The sequence below is a fragment of the Phymastichus coffea genome, unplaced genomic scaffold, assembly GCF_024137745.1.
Source record: "Phymastichus coffea isolate CEN01 unplaced genomic scaffold, Cenicafe_Pcof_1.1 PCOF00025, whole genome shotgun sequence".
NCBI classification, from domain to species: Eukaryota; Metazoa; Arthropoda; class Insecta; order Hymenoptera; family Eulophidae; genus Phymastichus; species Phymastichus coffea.
In genome coordinates this window covers 3,070,148-3,093,649 of record NW_026706836.1, presented here as the reverse complement: position 1 = coordinate 3,093,649, position 23,502 = coordinate 3,070,148, and the positions used below count along the sequence as shown (strand labels likewise).

The window sequence follows — 23,502 nt, the reverse complement described above, 5'->3', positions numbered from 1 at the left end:
GTAAAACTTTCCATGGATATAACAATGGTATACAAAGCTTCAAATAAGAACATTATGCGAGTTCTTTCATGAATCAATTTGTTAATTCTTTGCAATACAAAATTCATATATTTTACACGTTCAGGATCAATTGTGATGACGAAAAAAATATTATAGCTACATCTACATTAACCAACATAAATATAATTAAATCTATTAAAATATACGAAAATATATATATTCCTTAATTTTGTTCTTGTACGATTGGTTTTGTTTTCAAGTTTAGTTGAATTATTGTATCTCAGTATGGCTGAATTAAATCAATATGCTTCAGTTGAATTTAGTTTACTTCGGTTTATTAGACGGCATTGAGTCTCCGACTGAGTAACAATGTTCCATTCGAGGCGCATGCGCGAAACAATGTCATAATAACCTTCTTAAATACGCAAGAGTATTATTTTATTTTATTTAATTAAATGATAAACTTTTTAATAATTTTATGTTGGGTGCCAATAATACGTTAGACGCACTAACGATTGGTATATTGTAAAAAATTATTTTCACGATATAAACCACTATATTTGAAGAATCAAATTAGGGTGCTAGCGCCAGCACCCACAATTAATTTTATCTGTTTTTCACATAAAGAAAATGAGCATAATCAAAGCACAAACGATATGTGATTAACGAAAAGCCACCTAATCGAATGGTGCAATTAGTTTATAGATTTGTTCAATATTTCAATTGTTGGGTGCTAACTTTTAAGACCTCCTTTCGGAAGGCCTGTAACGTATTTAAATAAAAAAAGTGAGATAGTGTCAATATGGTTTTTGTCATGCACACGCACGTGATATTTATGTGTTTGATAATGTGATAATAACGTATTTTATTAGATATATACAGAGTATCAGCTCATCGTAAAAATGCGAACATTGAAAGAAACGTGGCATGCGAATTATTTCATCAGCATAGTGTGAAGGATATTAATTTGTAATGCGTCAATAGCATGCTTTGTTTATTACTCGGCGTAATTTAAATTGGCAAAGAAATTTGATATTATCTTTATATTATCCTTTTTACAAATATTTTCGCGTAATGATTATAAATGTAGTCATCAATACTCCTGAATTTTCGTTTTTATATATTTTTTAATTTTTGGAACAATCAATTTTTACGAGTATTCTTATTACAGGACTGAAACGAAAAAATATAGTAATGTTTTTTTTTCAACATAAAAAATACGAACTTTACAAGGAACTGGAAATTAGAATGTACGAAAATGTTACTGCAGCATTGGCATGTTTGGTAAACCCGTACGTCAGGATGTTAGCTCGTCGTACGTAACATTTAAAATTGAGATATATCTTAAAGTGTTCGAGAAAAGTTTTGAAATAATAAGCATGCACGATGTACATGAATAATTTCTGCATAATTATTTTACTGACATGATTTGTAGGAATATATATTATTGTAAAATATCTCATACTGGTTTTTTATAAAACTATATGCAAGCGTTTATAACGATACTCTGTTTATCGTTCAATTTCATTTTTTTACTTTCACGTATGTAATCATTCATCATTTTGCTAAAATAAATCAGTGCTAAAATGCTCTATTAACTTGAGTGCCCATCGATTGATAATAATTCTATGTGTAAAAATAATAAATTTTTGCGAAAAGATCGTCATTTTAAAGCAAATTATTTTGAAGCGATTATCATTTTCAAATTTTAAAGCGAAGGTCTAAAATATCGGTTACGGAGTATGTCACTTGGGATCGAGTTTTAGTAATACAATAATTTCGATTATTCAAATTAATACAATTGTTTATTACCAATAAAGTGATGATAAAAAATTAAACTTACATTGTTAAATGTATAAATTCATTGTGTTTAATATATAAACGGAGAATAATTTTGTTTTTCCATTTCCCTCTCTATTATTTTTGCAACGTTTTAGAATTGTAATTGCGACATTCCAAAAATGTTGCCATGATGTTTTGCACTTACGTCCCGAAATCCCTGTAGATGAAAAATATTGCACGGATGTGTTCAGAATGCTGTTAAGAGGTTGCAATTAGTATACTGTTGCATAGTACAGTTATCGCTAGCATGTTATATCTTTGTTGTAATAGTGTTTTGCTTATTCGTTTGTGACAGGGCGCTATCTGTTTTATAGCCCACCCTATTTGCTTCTCTCTCTTGCCTTCAGGTCTCTCCTCTGCCATTGCCAGAGCCGGGCATTGGAACCATGTGAACCGATTATCGATGCCTGATGTCGCTTTGTTTTAGGTTATATTCCTGTATCGAGCGAGGTAGGAGGCTGGTATGGCGAAGATCTGGGAGAAAGAGAGCGCGGAAAAGAGAGAGAGAGAGAGAGAGAGAGAGATGTAGGGTGTTGCAGAGATGCTTGATCACTACTTGAGAAGTCAAGTAGTGATCAAGCGTGATCGACAAGTAGCGCCAAGTTCTTCTTGATGCGCGCAAGCTTAGTCGAAAGCAGCTGAGTGCTATTTGAGTATCCGAGAGATAATAATTGCTGACCAGCTACTTAGAGGAATCAAGGACAAGACAACAACCCGTAGTATTTGTCTCGACCGGAAAACTGCGTGTCTATCTTTACTTTGTACACCTCAGCGATAATTTGAATATTGTTTGCATGATTATTTGTATTTGTGTATTTGTGGTGATTTATTAAATGATGTATTTGTGGTGAGTTCAATCACACGAGAACCAACGCGGCGAATTAATGTGTAAAGCGACCAATTAACTGATAATTGTATTGTATGTGGAATAAATGTAAGTTGCTGATAATGAGTATTGATTGATCATCATTCCTATTCTCTCTCGTTCACCGTAGCTTTATATTCTTCAAGTAGTGTTCAGCCCAGCATCATCATTTCCAACGAAGCGAATGTGCTTTTCGAATCCACCGCGGTAAATAATTTGTTCACGCTCAGCCCGGGCTTGCAGAAATTCTAATTTCTGTCAAAGAAGTTGAAGTATCCGTGATACGTCTCTAAAATGTTTTATCAACATTGTTATAACAACAGCAATGAACGATGTTGATTTTTAATAACGTTACTGAAAAGTTGCACATGTTGCAAAAACATTTTAGTAACATTTTTCATTAAATAAAAGTAGACATTTCTATGTTGCCGCAACATTTCTGCAACATTTTGTTTGTTGTCGATAACGTTGTCATGTTTCTAAAAAAATCGTTGCACCAACATTCTTTAAATAAAGCTTGATAATTGGGTGGAAAACAATATCTAATCAATTCTCAAATTGAAAATTCTATTGGTATACCTCATGTGAATAACTTAATCTGATAATTCATTTAATTCATTATCAGAACATTTGCAGACGTTAAACATAACGTATAATAGTGAAAATATGAAAAATACGAGGTTGAGACTATTAGAATATTTTGATATAGTAAGAATTGAAAGGTTAAACATATACTTCAAAAATATATTCAAGGAATCTAGAACTGATCAATAACATCTGAGCTATGTTTAAATAGACTTTTGATATAAAGCGCAGTGCGTGCTCAATTCTTGCGCTTTTTTTGTATTCATTTTAATTTTTACTAACGAAATTGAAAATTTAAATATTCCCGTAATTTGTTCTGAGATATACCCGACAGTATTATTTATTTGTAAAGAAATATACAGTAACGTTGATATTCATAATTTGAAAACGTTATCAGTGCAGTTATAAGTTTTTATCATCCGAAGAAGTGTTGAAAAATCATTATCTAGAAGTTTGAAACATACAATCAAAATATGAGATAAGTTCTAAAATCTTTATAATTTTCTATAATTATATCCTGCATGATTTAAATAACATACTTCAGTGGACATCCATGTTCTCGATGAGCACAAAACGTTTTAAAAACGTCTTAATAACGTTTTCTGGTAAACTTTTAAACGTTGATGACTTTTAGTGAAAAAAACGTTTTTAAAACGTTTTTAAAACGTAATATATGTCCGCTAGTAATAAGTTTTTAAAACGCTACAAAAACGTTTTAAAAATGTTTTAAGACAGGTTTTATCGAAAATTTTCTATAATAGGCTAGTATCAGAATACGTTTTAAAAACATTTTGAAAACGTTTTAAAAATGATTTTCAGAAAAATATATACAATAGGCTGGTATCAAAATACGTTTTAAAAACGTTTTAAAAACGTTTTCCAGAAAAACATATACAATGAACTATTAGAATACGTTTTGAAAACGATTTAAAAACGTTTCGAAAATGTTCTGAAAACGTTTTAAAAACGTTTTCCCATAAAAATACAGTAGGCTGATAACACAATACGTTTTGACAAAGTTTTGAAAACGTTATTAAACTGTTTTTCAGAAAAATTTATATAGTAGGCTGGTATCACAATACGTTTTGAAAACCTTTTAAAAACGTTTTTAAACGATTTAAAAACGTATTGTGATACTGGTCTATTGTATAAATTTTTATAAAAAACGTTTTTAAAACGTTTGTAAAACGAATTCAAAATGTATTACTCGCGGACATATATTACGTTTTAAAAACGTTTTAATAACGTTTTTTTCACTAAAAGTCATCAATGTTTAAAAGTTTTCCAGAAAACGTTTTTGAAACGTTTCTGGTTTGAAACGTTTGGGGTTTGTAATCAGTGCATTTTTTAAAAATATTTCTTATATTTTACGTAACTTAATAAAGTCGAAATAACTATATATTTTATCATGATAATCTACTGATTTATATGATTTATTGTCTACTTAGTTTATTTAAAGCTAAACTTTTGCATAAAGTAAAATTTAATTTATTTCTCTATGTACTAAGATATCACACAGTTTTATTTTGAGGTTAGTATGAATAAATCAATCATTCATATTAAATTCATGACAACTATACTGGTACACTTTTCGAACATTTAACCTACGAAAATCTGTAGTAATCTTTTACGAGCATATACAGTATACATATGTTATTACATAACAGTTATTCATGTGACTATCTTTCAGCCAATCAAACCACGAATAAACTAGCTTCACTTCATTAAGTTTTCTTTTTTACAAAAGGATTTTATTATTTTTAAAAATTTAAAAATAAATCAGAAAAATTATGAAAAAGAGACACACAAGATCTATCAAAAGTAACAATTATAAAATATAAATTTAACGTTGTTAATATAAAATCTTTTTTTATCTATCTTTAAAGGCATTATGTATAACGACCGTGTCGGTTATACGTAATTTTAACTGTAGATGAACAAGTAATATTTAAAAGAATAATAGAAATAGAAATAATAATGAAGTTGCCAAGCCATTTATGCAAATTTATACTTTGTTATAATTCTTTTTTGTTATTAATGCTATAACTCATTAGTGTTATTATGGCTTTAGAATAATTTTTGAATTAATTACTTATCAAATTCAATTCATTATTTTTTTATGATTAACAGTATAACAAACAAAAACCGCGGAGCAAAAGAAAGGAAAAAAAGTACGTACATCAGTCATACTAATTGCCTACAAACACATTATATTAACGATTTCGCACGCATACGTTCAATTGTACGTGTTGAAAAAAATATGTCTGGAAAAGAAAAAAAGATTGCATTATCTCATGAAATTAAGATGTAAAAACATAAATTATTTACTGAACAAATATAACTTTGCAAATTCAATTAAACTTAAAATCACCATAGAGATCAGTAGTATAGCAATGTATGTTTCACGCCAACCTGCGGGGGTCCCTAGCTTAACCCTTCGGTTCCCCAGCGTAACCTCTCCATGTTAATTATTATTAATGTTAATAATTATTTATATTTTTTTTAGGAAGGGTTTTATATTGAAGAAGGTTCCTAGGGCTCCGAGATCCTGGGGACCCTACCTATTGCTTTCTGTCTAATTTATTTAAATGTTTTTTTATAAAATTATAAATATTATTGACAATTTTATTGAGTAGTATAGCAATGTATGTTCCAGCACACTTCCGGTGTTAACAATTATGTTAACAATTATTATTAACAATATTCGTGGGGGGTCCCTGGTTTAACCCTTTGATTCCCTGGCCTAACGCTTCAGTGTTGATTATTATTAATGTTAATAATTATTTATAATTGTTTGAGGAAGGTTTCTAGGGCTCCTAGTCACTAGGGCTCCTAGTCCCTAGGGACCCTATACCTAGCGCTTTCAGTCTAATTAAATTAAAAATTTTTTTTTTTTTTAAAGTTATAAATATATATTATTTACAATTTACTTGCTTTATTAAAAATGAAACGAGTAGAAAATGGCGACGATTTTTGAAAAAAATGAAGAGACAGACGGGAGATTTAAACCGGATTCCTCTGGGTTGGCAGGCTAGCGTTCTACAACTAGAGCCAATGCCACATGTACCTTAGAGGATGCATATTGTGTATATTAGGTACACACGCATACGTTTGGTATTGGGCCTGAACGTGCGGAGGAGGGGGAACGCATGCTGTCTATAGTTCTAAATTGAGGATGCGTGCTCTCTCTTTCTCTCACCTACGCTCTTACTCAGCGTGGATCACAGCGCGCGGAGGAGGAGGGGAGCGCATATGCAGCTATGCTTACTACCTACCCTCTTATCTTAACCCATTAACGACCAAGACGGTCGATTTTAGACTAACTTTTCGTAGCTGAATTTCAGGTACTCAACGAAGTAATAACTGGGTCCGACATATCAATCTTTATGTATTTTTGTCTGCTGAATCAGAATCTGGGCTTCAAATTCGAAAATTTCTATTGCAAAAAAAGATATGGCGATTTTTTTGCAAAAAAATCGCATTTTCAAACTTTATGATTTTTTTTCAGGCAGAAATCGCATGAATTCATGGTGAAATCATCAACCATCGGTGCACAAATTTGTTGAAGTTTAACGATAAATTTTTACATATATGTATTTTTCGCCAAAATGGCGGCCAAAATGCAAAAAATTGCATAAAATCGCATTTTTTGTTCATTATTTTTTTTCTCGAAAACTAACGGATTAAACAAAAATTATCTAAGAATAAAAATGTCTTAGAATTAATCAAGGAATACTCTCAAATTTTTTCAGATTTTTTTGAGACAATTTTTTATTTTTTGAAAAATGCTAAAACCTAATTTTTGAAAAATGTCTGCAAAAAATCTGAAAAAATTTGAGAGTATTTTTTGATCAATTCTAAGACATTTTTATTCTTAGGCAATTTCATGTAAGCCTTTAGTTTTCGAGAAAAACATTGTTGAACTTGATTACACGCATTTTCCAATGGTGGACACTTGTTGCTGGCATTAGATAATAACGTTTCGAATTGGTCTGCTTTTATGTGTTAATAAAATTAGTCAACCATCTTGAAATGTCTTTTTGTCAATGTACATTCGAAATTTCAATATTTGTTATGTATTCATTGTAGTCCTCAGATACGATTTGTCATATTGGGCAAAAAAAGTTATTATCCATAGTACAAGTAAAATACTTCAATTGAATAGTTCGTCACAATAAATTCATAATAATGTCAAAAAAGCGTACGAGACGATCTGTTTCTTGTGATTCTGAGGTTGAAACCTCAAAGGATGATGAAACGGTTTTGATACCAAATGCAGATGATTCCGGTTCATCAGGTGACTCTAATTCTGATTCTGAAAATTATTCTGACGCAAAATTACCGAGAATTATTTACCAGAAAGTTTCAAAAAATTAATTATGAAGAAGATCAAGCGAAGCTAGAAAATGAACATGTATTTGATTGGGTAGATGGTGAAAGGACATATTCCGATAAATGTACCGATAAAATTTTATTGACAGAAAGTGCAAAAAATAATATACGAAAGAGTGAGCCAAGGGAACTCTTTGATATATTTTTTTCAATTGAAATGAAGGAGTATATTATCGATGCATGCAAAGAAAATGGTTTAAATTTATCGTTAGCTGAGTTGAATACATTCATTGGAATTATTATAATCACTTCTTTCAATAAAAGAAAAAGTCAGCGAGATTATTGGTCGACAGACCCTTTCTTGTCTTGTCAAATAATTTCTTCCGCAATGTCACGATCTAAGTTTGAAAATATAAAATCAAAATCGAAGTACTCGAAGGCTAAAGATAACAATCCAAACGATAAGGCGTGGTGTGTTCGTGAATTGATGAAAATTTTTCAAAGAAATATTCTGAAGTTTGGTTTCTGGGGAACTGCTCTGTCAATAGATGAAATGATGGCCAAAATCATATGCTAAAACGTCATTGAAGCAATTCATACGCGGAAAACCTACGCGATTTGGACTTAAATTTTGGGGTCTATAGACTGTTGATGGATATTTATTAAATTTCAATTTATACTGCGGAAAAAATTCTGTAGTAGGAGAAAAATTAGCGAAATGTGCATTGGGTTCTCGTGTAATTATGAATTTATTGAAACCTTTTTTCGAAATGACAGCTCCTGGAAAAATTCCCCTGTACCACGTATATTTTGACAACTTTTTTACAAATTTAGTTATTGTTATACATTTGAAAAAATTACAATTGAGATGCACTGGAACTGTTAGAGAAAATCGTATCAATGAAAAAAATGTCGTCAATAAAAAATCTCCACGTGGTACATATGCAGTAAAACATGAAAAAAACAGTGGGATCAACTATATTACTGTAATGGATTCAAAATTAGTGTCAATATTATCAACATCAGCAGGGTCACTCCATTAGAACCACTAAGGAGATATAGTTCGAACGAAAAGGCAAAAATTGAGATACCAATCCCACAAGCGTTTCACCTTTACAATCAGTACATGGATGGGGTCGATGTTCAGGATGGACACTGTAATAATTTATTGCCTAGTATTCGGTCAAAAAAATGGACTTGGGTAGTCTTCATCAGGCTCATCCAGGCTGCCATTACAAATTCTGTTGTTATATTCAATGCTGCTAAGAATAATGAAAATAAAGTTGGAACAAAAGACTTCGCTATATCGATAGCTAAAAGTTATATTCATGATGGTAAAATAAAGCAAAGTAAACATCAAACGATCAGAGAAAGCAAGCAACAAAGTTGTTCTAATTGTCCTGTAAGAACATACCTTTTATGTAGTGATTGCCAATTATATTTTTGCAGTTCGTGTATGAAAAAAGGCACTAAAATATAGGTGCTTGTGAGAGGTAAGGGGACTCACGATAAAAAAGCAACCCGACTAGTGAGAGGCAAGGGGACTCACGGTAAAAAGGCACCCCGACTAGTGAGAGGCAAGGGGACTCACGGTAAAAAAGCACCCCGAAGGAGACATTTTTTTACCACGTCCACGCCGTTGTCTCTGGGTTATGCAAAGAGTAAAAAATCACTGTAGAGTCAAGATAGATATTTGTTACATATCTGAATTTATCGACAAAATGGCGGTCAAAATGCAAAAATTGCAAAAAATCGCATTTTTTGTTCATTATTTTTTTTCTCGAAAACTAAAGGATTAAACAAAAATTGTCTAAGAATAAAAATGTCTTAGAATTGATCAAAAAATACTCTCAAATTTTTTCAGATATTTTGCAGACATTTTTCAAAAATTAGGTTTTAGCATTTTTCAAAAAATAAAAAATTGTCTCAAAAAAATCTGAAAAAATTTGAGAGTATTCCCTGATCAATTCTAAGACATTTTTATTCTTAGATAATTTTTGTTTAATCCGTTAGTTTTCGAGAAAAAAATATAACAAAAAATGCGATTTTATGCAATTTTTTGCATTTTGGCCGCCATTTTGACGAAAAATACATATATGTAAAAATTTATCGTTAAACTTCAACAAATTTGTGCACCGATGGTTGATGATTTCACCACGAATTCATGCGATTTCTGCCTGAAAAAAAATCATAAAGTTTGAAAATGCGATTTTTTTTCAGATTTTTTTGCAAAAAAATCGCCATATCTTTTTTTGCAATAGAAATTTTCGAATTTGAAGCCCAGATTCTGATTCAGCAGACAAAAATACATAAAGATTGATATGTCGGACCCAGTTATTACTTCGATGAGTACCTGAAATTCAGCTACGAAAAGTTAGTCTAAAATCGACCGTCTTGGTCGTTAATGGGTTAAGTTGACTATGTCTATCACAAAAGTAGATCACAGCTGGTTTGAGGATGATCAAGCTTCTCCACTACTTTCCGGAAGAGAGAAAAAGAGAGCAGCTTTGCTTTGCTACCAACCCTCTTTATCTTATACTTCATATTGTAGAAAAATATTATCTGTTATTATTACAAGCGTTCGGTAGGATTTTCGACGGTCAGTCTCAAGGCAAACATCGAGTTAGTCATAGCACATTGTGAAATTAGTTTTTCTATTTATTTGTATAAAAAATTTGTGTTAGTGAAAATGGAAATTATAATTAATGTTTGTCAGCTTCTAGAAACCGTAAGTAATCATTTTAAAAATTAAAAATAATTATATATGTATAATTTTATTAATTTTTAATTATAATTTACAGAATACTAATGCTGCTGTATCGGCTGCTCATTGTTATTTTAAACGTAGTAAGGTCTTTTTATTTATATTATTTAATATTTAATATTTAAATATTTATTTATTTATTTTCTGTTGCTTAGGTGTGCAGGCAACGCACAACACGTTGCCCAACTCACCCAGATTATTGCGATTGTTCGTGAAGTAAGTATATTAATATTATTATTTAATTCTATACATATACTTATATAGATTTTTCATTTTCAGTGGATCAAAGAATCAATGACTGAAAGACTGGTCGCACAACAATTGGCCTATCAGATTGAGAAGACCGTAGAAGAGCGAGTGAGGGCGCAGCTATGTCGCCAGAAGCGCGCAGAAATAATGAGAAAAAAACAAGAATTCTCACGATTAGAGCGCAAGAGAAAAGCTGAGCTGGCCAAGACGGTGCAGGATGAATTAGCGGCCAAAATAAAAAAAAGATTAGTTCCAGCAGAATCATCGTCATCAGCGTCGCCCTCATCTGCATCATCTTCAGTATCGGAGACGTTGTCATCGTCGTCTACGTCAGCATCGTCTACCTCTGCGTCATCTACGTCTGCGTCTGCAACATCATCGATGCCTTCGCTCGACATTTTATAACAAGATGAGGCAATTGATTTGTCTACCAAGGTAAGAAATATATTTTATATATTTTATGCATTTATTTTAAACAAAATTAATTAATATTTTTAATATTTTACAGAGAACTATGCCGAAGAAGCCACAAATCAAGAGTAGTGAGGCTATTCAGCGTAGAATAATTATAATTCCAGCTGAACCGACAACGAGAAAGCCGACTCGCCCTCTCAAGGTAGTAGGAACGTATAAGAAGAAAGAAGACAAAATAAAATAAAATAATATTGTTTTTGTAATAATTAATATAAATTTTCAATAAAATAAATTAAAATAAATAAAATTATTAACTGTTTTAATTAGAGAGAGGGAGAGAAAGAAGTGAGAGAGTGAGAGAACTAGTGGTAGAGAGATAGAGAGAGGGAGAAAGAGAGAGTTACATATGCTGTTATGATTAGGTATTATATATTTAAAATTAAATTATTATTATATTTACAATTAAATGCTTTTATTCATAAAATTTGACGTGATGTACTGAATGTTACATATTTAAATTTATTTAGCTTATATTTAATTGTATTAATTCCAATTTATATTTAAAATTAAATGCTTTTATTCATAAAATTTAACATGATGTACTGTATGTTACACATTTAAATTTATTTAGCTTTGTAACGGTAAACGTAGAATTAGCGCTAATAATATAACCTAATTGCTGCTCGCAGGGGCAGCACCTACTGGGGAGATTAGGAACGTAACGAAGGAATTCGGCACGCGAGCAGACGGAACGCGCGCGCTTGAAATTGAACCAGTGAAGCATTGACCATCAACGAGTTCGCCCGTGTGTACGAAATCAGCTGTCGCTACCCGAGTTACCGGAGCCGAATTCCGTTCGCAAAGCATCCAGACTAGAATTCCAGAGACCGTCGCAGCCGAGGTGCCGTGTAGTTCCCAAGGGCGAAGGCTTGAGCCAGCAGACAAAAGCACCGTGCACTGTGATAACGCTAGTGCGTGCGTGAGGTTTCGCCATCGAGGGCGAAGCCACGATGTGTGTAAGTTCGCGACCCGCGACACAAACAAACAATAGCCCTTTTCTCGAGTGCGACTTATTGGTGTCATCTTCGAGCGTCCGCAAAACAAAGGTAAGCTGGCCAGCTTAATCTCGCGATCGTGATTGCATGCATAACAATTAATTTCTCGTGTTCGAAGCGTGCATGTAATAGCTCTGTTAAAAAAGAGCAGCGAGCGTCCCGACACTGTGTGTTGTCGATGAGCGAGCGCCGATGTCAACATAAACACGCGGGCCGATCCAATGTAACATTTGATAGACAATAAAAGGTTCTGTTCGTGTTATTAACAAGTGCTTTCGACTTATTCCATATTGCTTCCACTCATTTTCGTAGATTAGTAGATCTATCGGTTGACTGACACCTGTTTCCCCATGCTCTCCGGATTATGTATTGAGCATAGATGATTACATTCGCCCTTTAATGAATTCGCGCGAATAAAAATAATTAAACGGTAAGCAACCCCGTTACAGCTTATATTTAATTGTAGTAATTCCAATTTATTTAGAGAGTAAACTATATAAACTAATTTCTTCACATCACCGCTTATTGGATCTGCCAGTAGGCCCTCCGACAGAGTGCCTTCCCCAACCACCCATCCACCTACTCCACCCACCCACACCCACCTACAGAGGTTATTAAGGTAGGATGCTGTAGAAGTTGGTAGGGTATTTAGTAAGCTATATGATGGTTTCTCTCATTCTCCTTCTATAGTAGGGAGCATAGTAAGCTTATGCTGGCTAAGTTTGGGCCCTCGGAGAGGGGGTAGCGTCTCTAGCTTGCTAGGTGCGTACGCCGTTTAGTGTGGATGCTGTTCTCTCTCTCTCTCTCTCTCTCTCTCTCTCTCTCTCTCTCTCTATGATTATAAGTAGTTTGTATTAAATTCTAACAATATATATAGTGTATATGTATATGTATATATATATATATATATATATATATATGGGTCAGAATAACATCTTTTTAAAAAAGTGTGCGCACGGGGTCAACCGATCGGCCTGAAACTTGGAATATATATTCTGCATTACAAAAAAGTAAATTTCCCCAAATTTCAGCCCTCTAGGTCCAAAATAACGCCCTCAAGACTGTTTTAAAATTCGAAAAATCACCTTTTTTAAGCCATTTTCGGTCCATATTCAAACACCTCCCAAATCTCAAGTTTTTAAGCTACAGAAACGGGCGGGGTCGCATTTTCTTCGTCTCTTTAAGGGCTTTCCAACGAAGTAATATAAGATGAAGGTTTTACCAATACCAAGAAGCCTAGAGGCTTGTAACTGAACTGTAATTTTCACGTTTTTCGCTGATCTTTAAAGTCCTGTAGTATCGTTGGTTCTCAATAATTCTCATTTTTGAACGACAGTATTGGATAGCTCTTGAAAAGACAAAGAAAATACGATCCCGCCCGTTTTTCTAAACCTAAATGCAAGGGAGCTACGTCTTGTCAAAGTCAGCAATTTTCGCTGTAAATAGCGTTCTAGGCTAATTTTGAACCCGTCGGAAATTTTTCTATCAAGCTCGAGCGAGCTGAAAATTTCAGGGAATACTTATTAAGTGTTCCCAAACAAGGTCCAATATGTTTGACGGAGTATATCGAGCGTTTAGTCCTACTATAAATCCACTAAAATATCCGATTTTCCTCTTCCCGGCAGTTAACAAAACAAGCATGGGCAAGCTATCTAATGAATTTCTTGTGGCCTCCAAAATAATCCTTGTTTTCGGCTTATTACAATCAAGGGACTGCGTGAAATAAGGGCCCTCAATCGCAATGTGGATCTATCAATTGAGTTTTTAAAAGTACCTCCAACTGTTTATCAACATTCTTGATTATTGTTGCTTATTCCGGCTTAAAATATATATATGAAAATCATATGAAAGTCTTATGAAATCCTTATGACGTTCATATATAAATATTACTTTATACGACAAAAAAACGATACGCAGTGCAATATCGGTACTATATTCTAGTATGCAAGTTCATATACAAGTATTAATGAATACTCCTGTGTAAGTTCTGACATGAAAAATATTTCATATGGTTGCTGTGGAAATCGAAAAACAACCGATACTTCTTACCCTCAAATTTTCAGGAGGGTTTACATCGTATTATGACCAACAATTCATGAATTTCATTATTCCTATTAAATTTTTTCTCAATAACAATTGTATTTACAAAGAGAAAAAAGAAATTTTACTGAATGCTTTGCGAAATATAAATGTCTTACTCGAGATAGATTAGTAATTGGAAAAAAAGTAAAAAATGGTTAATTTTCAATGTTTAAATTTTCATAACTTTCCGAATCTGCATTTTACGGAAAAGTAACAAAAGTCATTTGTTTATAAAACGAACAATATTTCATAAAAAAATATGTAGTTGAATTGGAAAAAAACTATTTGTTTTTTGTAAGTTATTAATATGGTGTGAGAACAAAATTTTGATAATGAAGTTTAAAAATTCATGATAACACTGGGATACCATTGCAGAGCTGCGAAAGCGGTGATTTTTAAAATTAATGTCTAGCATAAATAGAATATAAAATAATAAATAAAAAGTATAAATAAAAATAAAAATAAAAATAAAAATAAAAATAAAAATAAAAATAAAAATAAAAATAAAAATAAAAATAAAAATAAAAATAAAAATAAAAATAAAATAAAAGTAAAATATAAATATAAATAAAAATATAAATAAAAAATATAAAATAATAAATAAAAATATAAATAAAAAATATAAAATAATAAATAAAAATATAATATAATAAATAAAAAGAATCATAAAGTAGTAAAAATATTGGAACTAATAGAATATGTATGAGCTTTACTTCTTCTACGTGTTTATTTGACATATGTACAACGGTATGTAAGTTATGGGTGTTTGTTTGGTATAATTCCGACTATTTTTAGTTGTCGCCACTAGGTGGGACACTTTTGCTTGGGCATTCGGATATCGTATATCGACCCCTCTATCAACGCTATTTCTTTGCTAATAATCTAGCTATATTTACATTTAACTATACCAGAGTCTGATGTGCTCATAATAAATTTGTTTTATTTAATTCATTAATTCATATATTTTCATGGTATATAAAGTTTCTTTAACGTGTTTTTTTTTATTTTAAAAGTTTTTGACTTACTATTTGACAGGAAAATATTATTATGGAAACTACATCTCAGTGTTCCATTGGGTTACACACGAATGAACCTTGCTTTTTAAAAATTTATAGCAAAAAGTCTGATGAAAATATTTTCAATATAAAAGATTTGGATGATGAAAGTATTCAACTTTTATACTCCAGAATACCTGGTGCTCAAGATTTACAAAATAAAAGTATTTGCGGTTATCACAGTGAAAAATTCATAAAATACTATTCAGTGAATCAAAAAAAAATGTTGCAATCCTTGGGATAAACATCGTGATAAGAATATCACTTCTGGATTGAAAGAAATGAAGTTAGATTTAATTTTGAGAGCTAAAGAGTGTAAGATCAATTTAATAGCAGGTCATAAAATATGTACAAATTGTTTATCAACATTAAATCAGTCAATTAGTGATTATCAAACAGAATACTTGAATTGTGTAGATCCTTATGAAAAACATAGATTTAAAATGAACAGTGGTCTTGTCATTTTAAATTTGGAATTCATTTCATTTTTGGAAACAGTTCACAACAAAAAATATACGACTGACCACAAAATATGTAATGCATGTGAAAATCAAATTCAATCTGAATTTATAGAATATGCGAAAGAAAAATTATCATCCCAACCACCAATCATTAACTCTTGTACAGAATTCTCAAACAATAGCAGTGAATCTCCAAATACTGAGAGTACAGCAGGATCAAGTTACGATACTGCTAGTCAAAAGAAGAGAAACTTTGATGCGATATTGGATGTATGTGGTATTCCACCTTTTAAAAGATTAAAGTTGAATAATGATCGAATAGCGACAAATGGAATTAATATAGTAGAAGATGTTGCATGTAAAGTTTCTGAAAGCTTTGAAGAAGCTTATGGTGTTCAAATACCTCGGTTTGAAAATTTGCAACAAATGCAAAATGAAAGTTCTTGGTTCAATGACATGATTACTGGTATTAAATTGAAATATAATGAAAGCAAAAATGTTGGAGAAAAAATAAGTTTATTAACTTTGCTGCCAGATAATTGGAGCTTCACAACAGTATCCAAATATTTCAATTGCACATACTACATATACGCTTAAGCTAAGAAAGTAAAGAATTCATTTGGTACGTACAGATGCTATTACAACATTTTGGTATGAATAATTATTAATTAATGAATAATTAAACATAGTAATAATTATTAATTAAACATATGTTTTAAGTTTATAGAATGTTGATTGAATGAGAACTAGGTTTTAAATTTAAAATCTGTAAATGATCATGAAAGTGTATGTCTTTACGTTACAAATAGAAGTACTAGTTTTTGTATGAAACCTATATCAAAGTAAAAACCTGATAATAAAAAAAATTGTATGATTTAATCTACATGATTTAATTTATTGCTTTCTTAGAGTTATTGGAAAATTAATTCAACTCAATATATTTCATTATTTCCAACAATCATCTTTCTATTTAAATACAGATTTACAAAAATTTTGAAAATATAAAAAGATCCTCCAAACATATTGATGTTTTTTTATTTGGAGAGATCAGAGTTATTTTATTATGGCATAATGTTATACTTTCTTGAATATATTTTAAAAATTGTGAAATTTTATTCTTATTTTGATTTGAAAAAAAATAAAAAGCTACTATAATTTTTGATAACAATTGAACATGTATTATCTTATTAATTTAGTAAGTGATTTTTTATTTGAACTCAATTTGTCGCGTTTTTTAGAGTGATTTACTATATGACATCACATCATGTCATTTCTCATGTGAGAAATCACCTGATTTCTCGTGGAATAAATCATAACAACAAACTACAATAAACAACTATATCAGTAGAAATATTTCTAGCTGAATATTTTTTGTTTCTTTATGTTCATTTTCTAACTAACCAAACACGGCGAGACTGATCAGACATTAATCACAAGTCGGCATCACATGCAATGTGAAATCAAATTTCTAAAAAAAGAAAATGTATTTTGTATGCATATTCAAATCTTTATTCACACCATTAAACCAATTTTTGCAACAATTATAAGAATTCATATGAATGTAGAGTTATCCTAAACTTAAAAATCGACAAAATACGAATTTTTTTTATTAATTCCTGGTTTATTGGTATTTTTCTTGGATAAAAATTATTTTTCATATCAAGAGTTGTTTTTTCTCATTCTACGGGATCTGTAAATTATATTTCTGCAATAACCCTAAAATTAGTTTTTTTATTTTTTGGTCACTTTTGAGGTGGAAAGCCATCTTAATTATCTTGCGTAAGAATACATGGAAGTGCCTGTTCTTTCTTCAGTTGTAAAAGATATTAGAAAATATTTAGCAAGTCTCTATACCATTTTCAAATGGCTAGATTCATTAAAACTTTTTAAAATAGATTTAGAAAATTTTGAAAATTGAAGTTCTAGTTGGATAAAATTGTGAAATATTCGAGAAATATTATTGTTCAATAATTCTATGGAAGTGCCATACTAGAACTAGCACTTCTAGAATTTCATACAAAGTTCGGTGATTTCAAACTTATCTTAAAAATCTCGTAAGAAAAATAGCAACCGATAAAATTGTTGAATTTCGACAATCACAGTCAGAAATTGCTTCTTCATAACTATTTCAAGATTCGTACGTAATTTAGAATAAGGCAAATTTTCATTAGTTCTCAAAAGTTCTAGTTTTCGTATGAACGTCGCTATTTTTTATAATGATATTGTTTCTAAAAATTATCAAACACTTTTCTGAAAATAACATAAAAACATAGCTCGCAATCCTTTAATTTTATTCAAAAGAGTACATTTTTACTGGTTATGAGTTATGTTTAATCGTTCTACTAATAATAATTTTTTTAAATAACAGTCGGAATAATAATAGTTATTGATTTATTTTATGTTGCTCCGAGCCAATTTGTGTCTATATTTTATTTTTCAGGCATTCTTGGTCGCAAGGTACAAAAATCATATCTTCGAGTTCCCCTTGAGGTGAAACAAGATATTGAATCTTATTATTTAGACGATAAAAATAGTATAATGTGCAGTGGCATGAAGGAATATGTAACCATAAAAAAACCTGGCGAACCAGACGTACTTGAACAAAAAAGAATTATAATTCATGATATATCAGATCTCTACAAGAATTCGATTGATGACAGAAATTACGAAACTGTACCATGTTTAGCATATTTTGCTAAATGTAAACCTGAGCAATGTGTTTTTGCAGGACAACCTGGCACACACAACATATGTGTTTGCCAAGAGCATCAAAATGTAAAGTTGAAATTATCTGCACTATTGCCATCATTAAATTACAAAGAAGCTATGGTGGCTGGCGTATGCTCTGTTGAAGAAAAAAAATGCATGTTAAAAAAATGTGATGATTGTCTTAAGCAAAATGGAATTCGTGAGTTTCTATTGTCTAAAATAAATGATCAGAATATAAATGATATATCTTATAGTATATGGACTTCTGTATCATTAAAAAATAATACTTCAGAAGAATCAACAAATCAACGAGTTTCGCTCAAGAACTTCATAGAACCTTTCAATGTCTTTTTAGATGAATTAGTTGAGGATATTTATAAGCTTACTGATCATCACTTTGTCTCTTCGGCTCAAAAAGATTATTTCGTACATTGTAAAAAGACTTTAGGCAAAGATAATGGATTGTTTATTATGGATTTCGCCGAAAACTATGCATACATAAGTCAAAATTCAACTCAAGGATTCTACTTTAACAATTCATCTGCCACATTATTTACTACAGCAGTGTATTACAAAGAGGAAACATCAGATGAATTAAAACATCAAACATTTTGCGTAATTTCAGAAAGTTTAGTTCATCAGGCTTACTCGATTAATAAATTCATGAAAGTAATAATAGATGACATCAAAATAAAATTTCCTTGGATTAAAAAATTAATTCATTTTTCTGATGGTGCCCCGACACAATTTAAAAACAAGTAAGCTCACATTCTTTAATAAATTTTTTATTATTTTATAATTTTGTTAATCAACTTTTATTAATATTAATTTAAAGAGATTATCTTAACAGTTTACATATCTACCCACCCTAATTCAAATGATCTTTCTTATAGGAATCATTTTATTAACTTGTGCTTCCATGCAGAAGACTTCGGAATAATAATAGAAGAATATAATTTCTTCGCTACTTCACACGGAAAGAGCGTATGTGATGGCATAGGAGGATTTATTAAACGGCTGATTCGAAAAGCCTCTTTACAAGGAACTCAAATTTTGAATGCAATTCAAATGTACAACCACTTGAGTACGCTCAAATTAGCTGTTCGGTAAGATTTGTTTTCACGATTCATGTTGTGAATAAGTAACTAAATAAAATTGTATTACGTTGCAGATGCTTTTATGTTAATGAGAGTGAAATTGTAGCATGGAACAAGAAACTAACCAAAAGATTCAATTCTGCAAAAACTGTGACTGGAACTAGAAAAATCCATTATGTTGAACCCATCGATAAAGATACTTTGAAAGTCAAACTATATTCTTTTGATTTAAATAAAGAAACCGTTAAGATTAGTTTATAATTTTAAGAAAACTATTATTAAAAAATAATTGGATGAATGATTGCTGTAAGTTATTTTTAGTTAAAATTCATTTTGTTTATGAATTCAAGTAATGTGTAACGACGACCCCTTACAAAAGTGATGGAAGAGCATTTGTTGTACTTTCATCGAATATAAATGTAAATATATATATATATATATATATATATATATATATATATATATATATATATATAAATATTTGAAATTTTCGAGATTTCTTCTTCACAAAAAATGCACAATTTATTAATTTGAATCGGCATTTTTCGAATAAGCAACAATAATCAAGAATGTTGATAAACAGTTGGAGGTACTTTTAAAAACTCAATTGATAGATCCACATTGCGATTGAGGGCCCTTATTTCACGCAGTCCCTTGATTGTAATAAGCCGAAAACAAGGATTATTTTGGAGGCCACAAGAAATTCATTAGATAGCTTGCCCATGCTTGTTTTGTTAACTGCCGGGAAGAGGAAAATCGGATATTTTAGTGGATTTATAGTAGGACTAAACGCTCGATATACTCCGTCAAACATATTGGACCTTGTTTGGGAACACTTAATAAGTATTCCCTGAAATTTTCAGCTCGCTCGAGCTTGATAGAAAAATTTCCGACGGGTTCAAAATTAGCCTAGAACGCTATTTACAGCGAAAATTGCTGACTTTGACAAGACGTAGCTCCCTTGCATTTAGGTTTAGAAAAACGGGCGGGATCGTATTTTCTTTGTCTTTTCAAGAGCTATCCAATACTGTCGTTCAAAAATGAGAATTATTGAGAACCAACGATACTACAGGACTTTAAAGATCAGCGAAAAACGTGAAAATTACAGTTCAGTTACAAGCCTCTAGGCTTCTTGGTATTGGTAAAACCTTCATCTTATATTACTTCGTTGGAAAGCCCTTAAAGAGACGAAGAAAATGCGACCCCGCCCGTTTCTGTAGCTTAAAAACTTGAGATTTGGGAGGTGTTTGAATATGGACCGAAAATGGCTTAAAAAAGGTGATTTTTCGAATTTTAAAACAGTCTTGAGGGCGTTATTTTGGACCTAGAGGGCTGAAATTTGGGGAAATTTACTTTTTTGTAATGCAGAATATATATTCCAAGTTTCAGGCCGATCGGTTGACCCCGTGCGCACACTTTTTTAAAAAGATGTTATTCTGACCCATATATATATATATATATATATATATATATATATATGTATATATATATATATATATATATATATATATAATTTTATTTTTTTATTGAAAAGCATTGTGTACATTGATCATATAATGTCTTGTTAATTTTAAACTAATTTTTTAACATCACCACTAATTGGATTATATTGTACAATACGATCGTGTAATATTAAGCAATAGGCTGCAGTATCTTCAGGAAAATCGGTCCGAGTTTCAAATTCTAGGCGAACATCGACTGGAGCGCTTTTTAATGTTTCATTTTGTTTGGAGCAGTCTATAACTATTAACGGCACTTTATTAATGAAATCCTTTTTATTGAGTAACGGCTCGTTTTCTTTCCCATAGTAAGCGTTTTGAAAATTAGTATACATATCGTAGAGAACAGCAAACTGATTTTGATTGATATTTAAATTGAGATTTCCATACGGGTAGCATTGTGAATTGAGGAATAGCTTCACATTACTAATATTACAATGATCAAAATTACTAGAATTAACACTTGCTAAACTTTTACGTTTAGTTTGCAAAGCTAAAATAACAAAGCGAGGCTTTTCCAATTGATTGGAAGTCTTAACACTCCAAACATGCTTTGATGTACGAGGTAATTTTGGATACTCATACATTTCCCAAGTACGATAACTCATAGTAATTGCACGATCTCGTCCAATCTGATTAAGTAATTTGATTTTTTCTTTGTCTGCAACCATCACATATGGCATCAACCATTCAACCTTAGTTAAAGTAATTTTTGATTTTTCTGAAGCATCAGGATTCCTTACTGGAATACTTAAAATAGCATTCAAATCATCTATTGATCTTGTGAGAATAAGTTCATGTCTGACATTGACTACAATTTTCCGATAATCTTCAGCAAAGCCCAGCAACATACTGAGAGGGATAGTCACATCAAAAAAACCTTGAGCGTTACATATTAAAACTTCATTGTTATCACCATTCCATCCGGCATTTTCAGCGATAGAGCTTTGACATGGATTGAGTGAAAGCAAATTTTTCATGAGGCTCGTTAAGCCTACATTTTTCACTTTATCAATTTCAATAGCATTTATTTTATATCGTATTTCCTCGAACAAATGACAGAGGGCGTTGTTGACTAATAAAGTGTTCTCCACTGGCGTAGTACCGTCCGGCTTGGTCAACCGACCACAAATATGAATCATACTGCGTGATGGAAGCAGAGATAAATCTTGATGTTGAATTGCTATATGGATTTCATCACTATTATTGAAATATGATAATGAATAAGGCTGATGCGTATGAACTTCATAATGAGCTATAGACTCATCGAAAGCGACACCTAAATGAATATCTAGAATTCCCTCCATATTGTTGTTGTTGTTTTATACAGCACACTAATATGCACAATATTTTCTTCCACGATTTTCAACGACTTTCAGTCTCAAGCTTTTCAGGAATTGCCTGTTCTGAGGTGTGAGCGGTCTGATAGCTCGCTGTTGACTGGTTGTTGATTGACATTTTTGTCTCTTAATATAGCCTCGACCGGACTTTATATTGTAAATGATACCCATTACTAAGATATGGTCTTTATATGTACTCGCACTGTGATGACTTCTCCTCGAAAGTTAACTAGGTTTCCGTCTTGATCAACTATACGAATTTGAAAATGATGAATGCTCCTCACAGCGACTGGAAGGTAAATGACTTAAGAGGGAACTTCTATAATCTTATATCCAGGTGGGACTGCTGGGAAAAATTCATATATAGTATGTACTTTGCGATCGTTTATGTAAGAGCCTGTAGTAATATTACACTCTACACGTAAAGCGTCGACTTTGAGAATAGTGACGGGTAAGTCAGAACTATGTGTTTCGTTTTCAACGAGCACACGTCTAGTGAAGCCTAAAATTGATCCAATAGAATCTTCTGGTTCAAAATGTATTTTTTGACTGCACTGAATCACACTACGTAAAGTATTATTATTTCGTTTCAGGCTAAACGATATACCTTTAGATGCTAATGGTTCTTGGAGAAAGCTTTCAATATCTTCTATTTCGTAGCTACCAGTTGGTAAAGTGATAGCTTCTTGACCTTCAATGTAAAACTTATTATAACCAACGTCAATGTTTGGTATTGAATTAAATGTTAATAGCCCAACTAGACCAAGAACGTATTTTTTGTTTGGTATCAATTCGATCGGTGGAAAATAATATGTTTTGAGTACGGATGATGTTCCTGAGAGACTCAATGTCAGTGTATTCTCCATGACAGATTCATGTCAAATAATAGTCATTCTTTGAATGAGTATCAAGTGTCGCGGTCGCGACACGCAGGCGAGTAGGCCTGCAATAGCGCCCGACACTTTTACAGTAAGATGGCTATATATTCGGATATTCTGAATTTTTTTTTTTTTTTGCTCTGTAGTATAGAAAAAACTGATTAATTTTCGGTGGTGTTAAAAGACTATGCTATTACTGTTTATTTAAACAAAGAATAACGTCAATCGATATATTTTTTATAAAGCTTTTTATATTTTGGAAGCATTTTTTTTAT

General features: G+C 31.4%; 2 protein-coding genes across 4 annotated transcripts in view; both read left to right on the top strand.

Annotated features, from left to right (window-relative positions):
- LOC131675541 (uncharacterized) overlaps positions 1-23,502 on the top strand; it is a 459,806-nt gene that overhangs the window by 181,186 nt on the left and 255,118 nt on the right. For 2 of the 3 annotated variants that reach the window (XM_058954555.1, XM_058954556.1), the window contains one exon: positions 1,172-1,315. The exons of the other annotated variant lie outside the window; for it this stretch is intronic. In XM_058954555.1, coding sequence (XP_058810538.1) covers positions 1,172-1,315 — 144 coding nt within the window. The remainder of the gene's footprint in view (positions 1-1,171; positions 1,316-23,502) is intronic. 3 annotated transcript variants of the gene reach the window in all.
- LOC131675543 (uncharacterized) lies at positions 15,257-18,280 on the top strand. The gene is made up of 2 exons (XM_058954559.1): positions 15,257-16,326; positions 18,145-18,280. Exon 1 carries the CDS (start codon positions 15,525-15,527, stop codon positions 16,299-16,301), a length of 777 nt encoding a protein of 258 aa, XP_058810542.1. The 5' UTR covers positions 15,257-15,524; the 3' UTR covers positions 16,302-16,326; positions 18,145-18,280.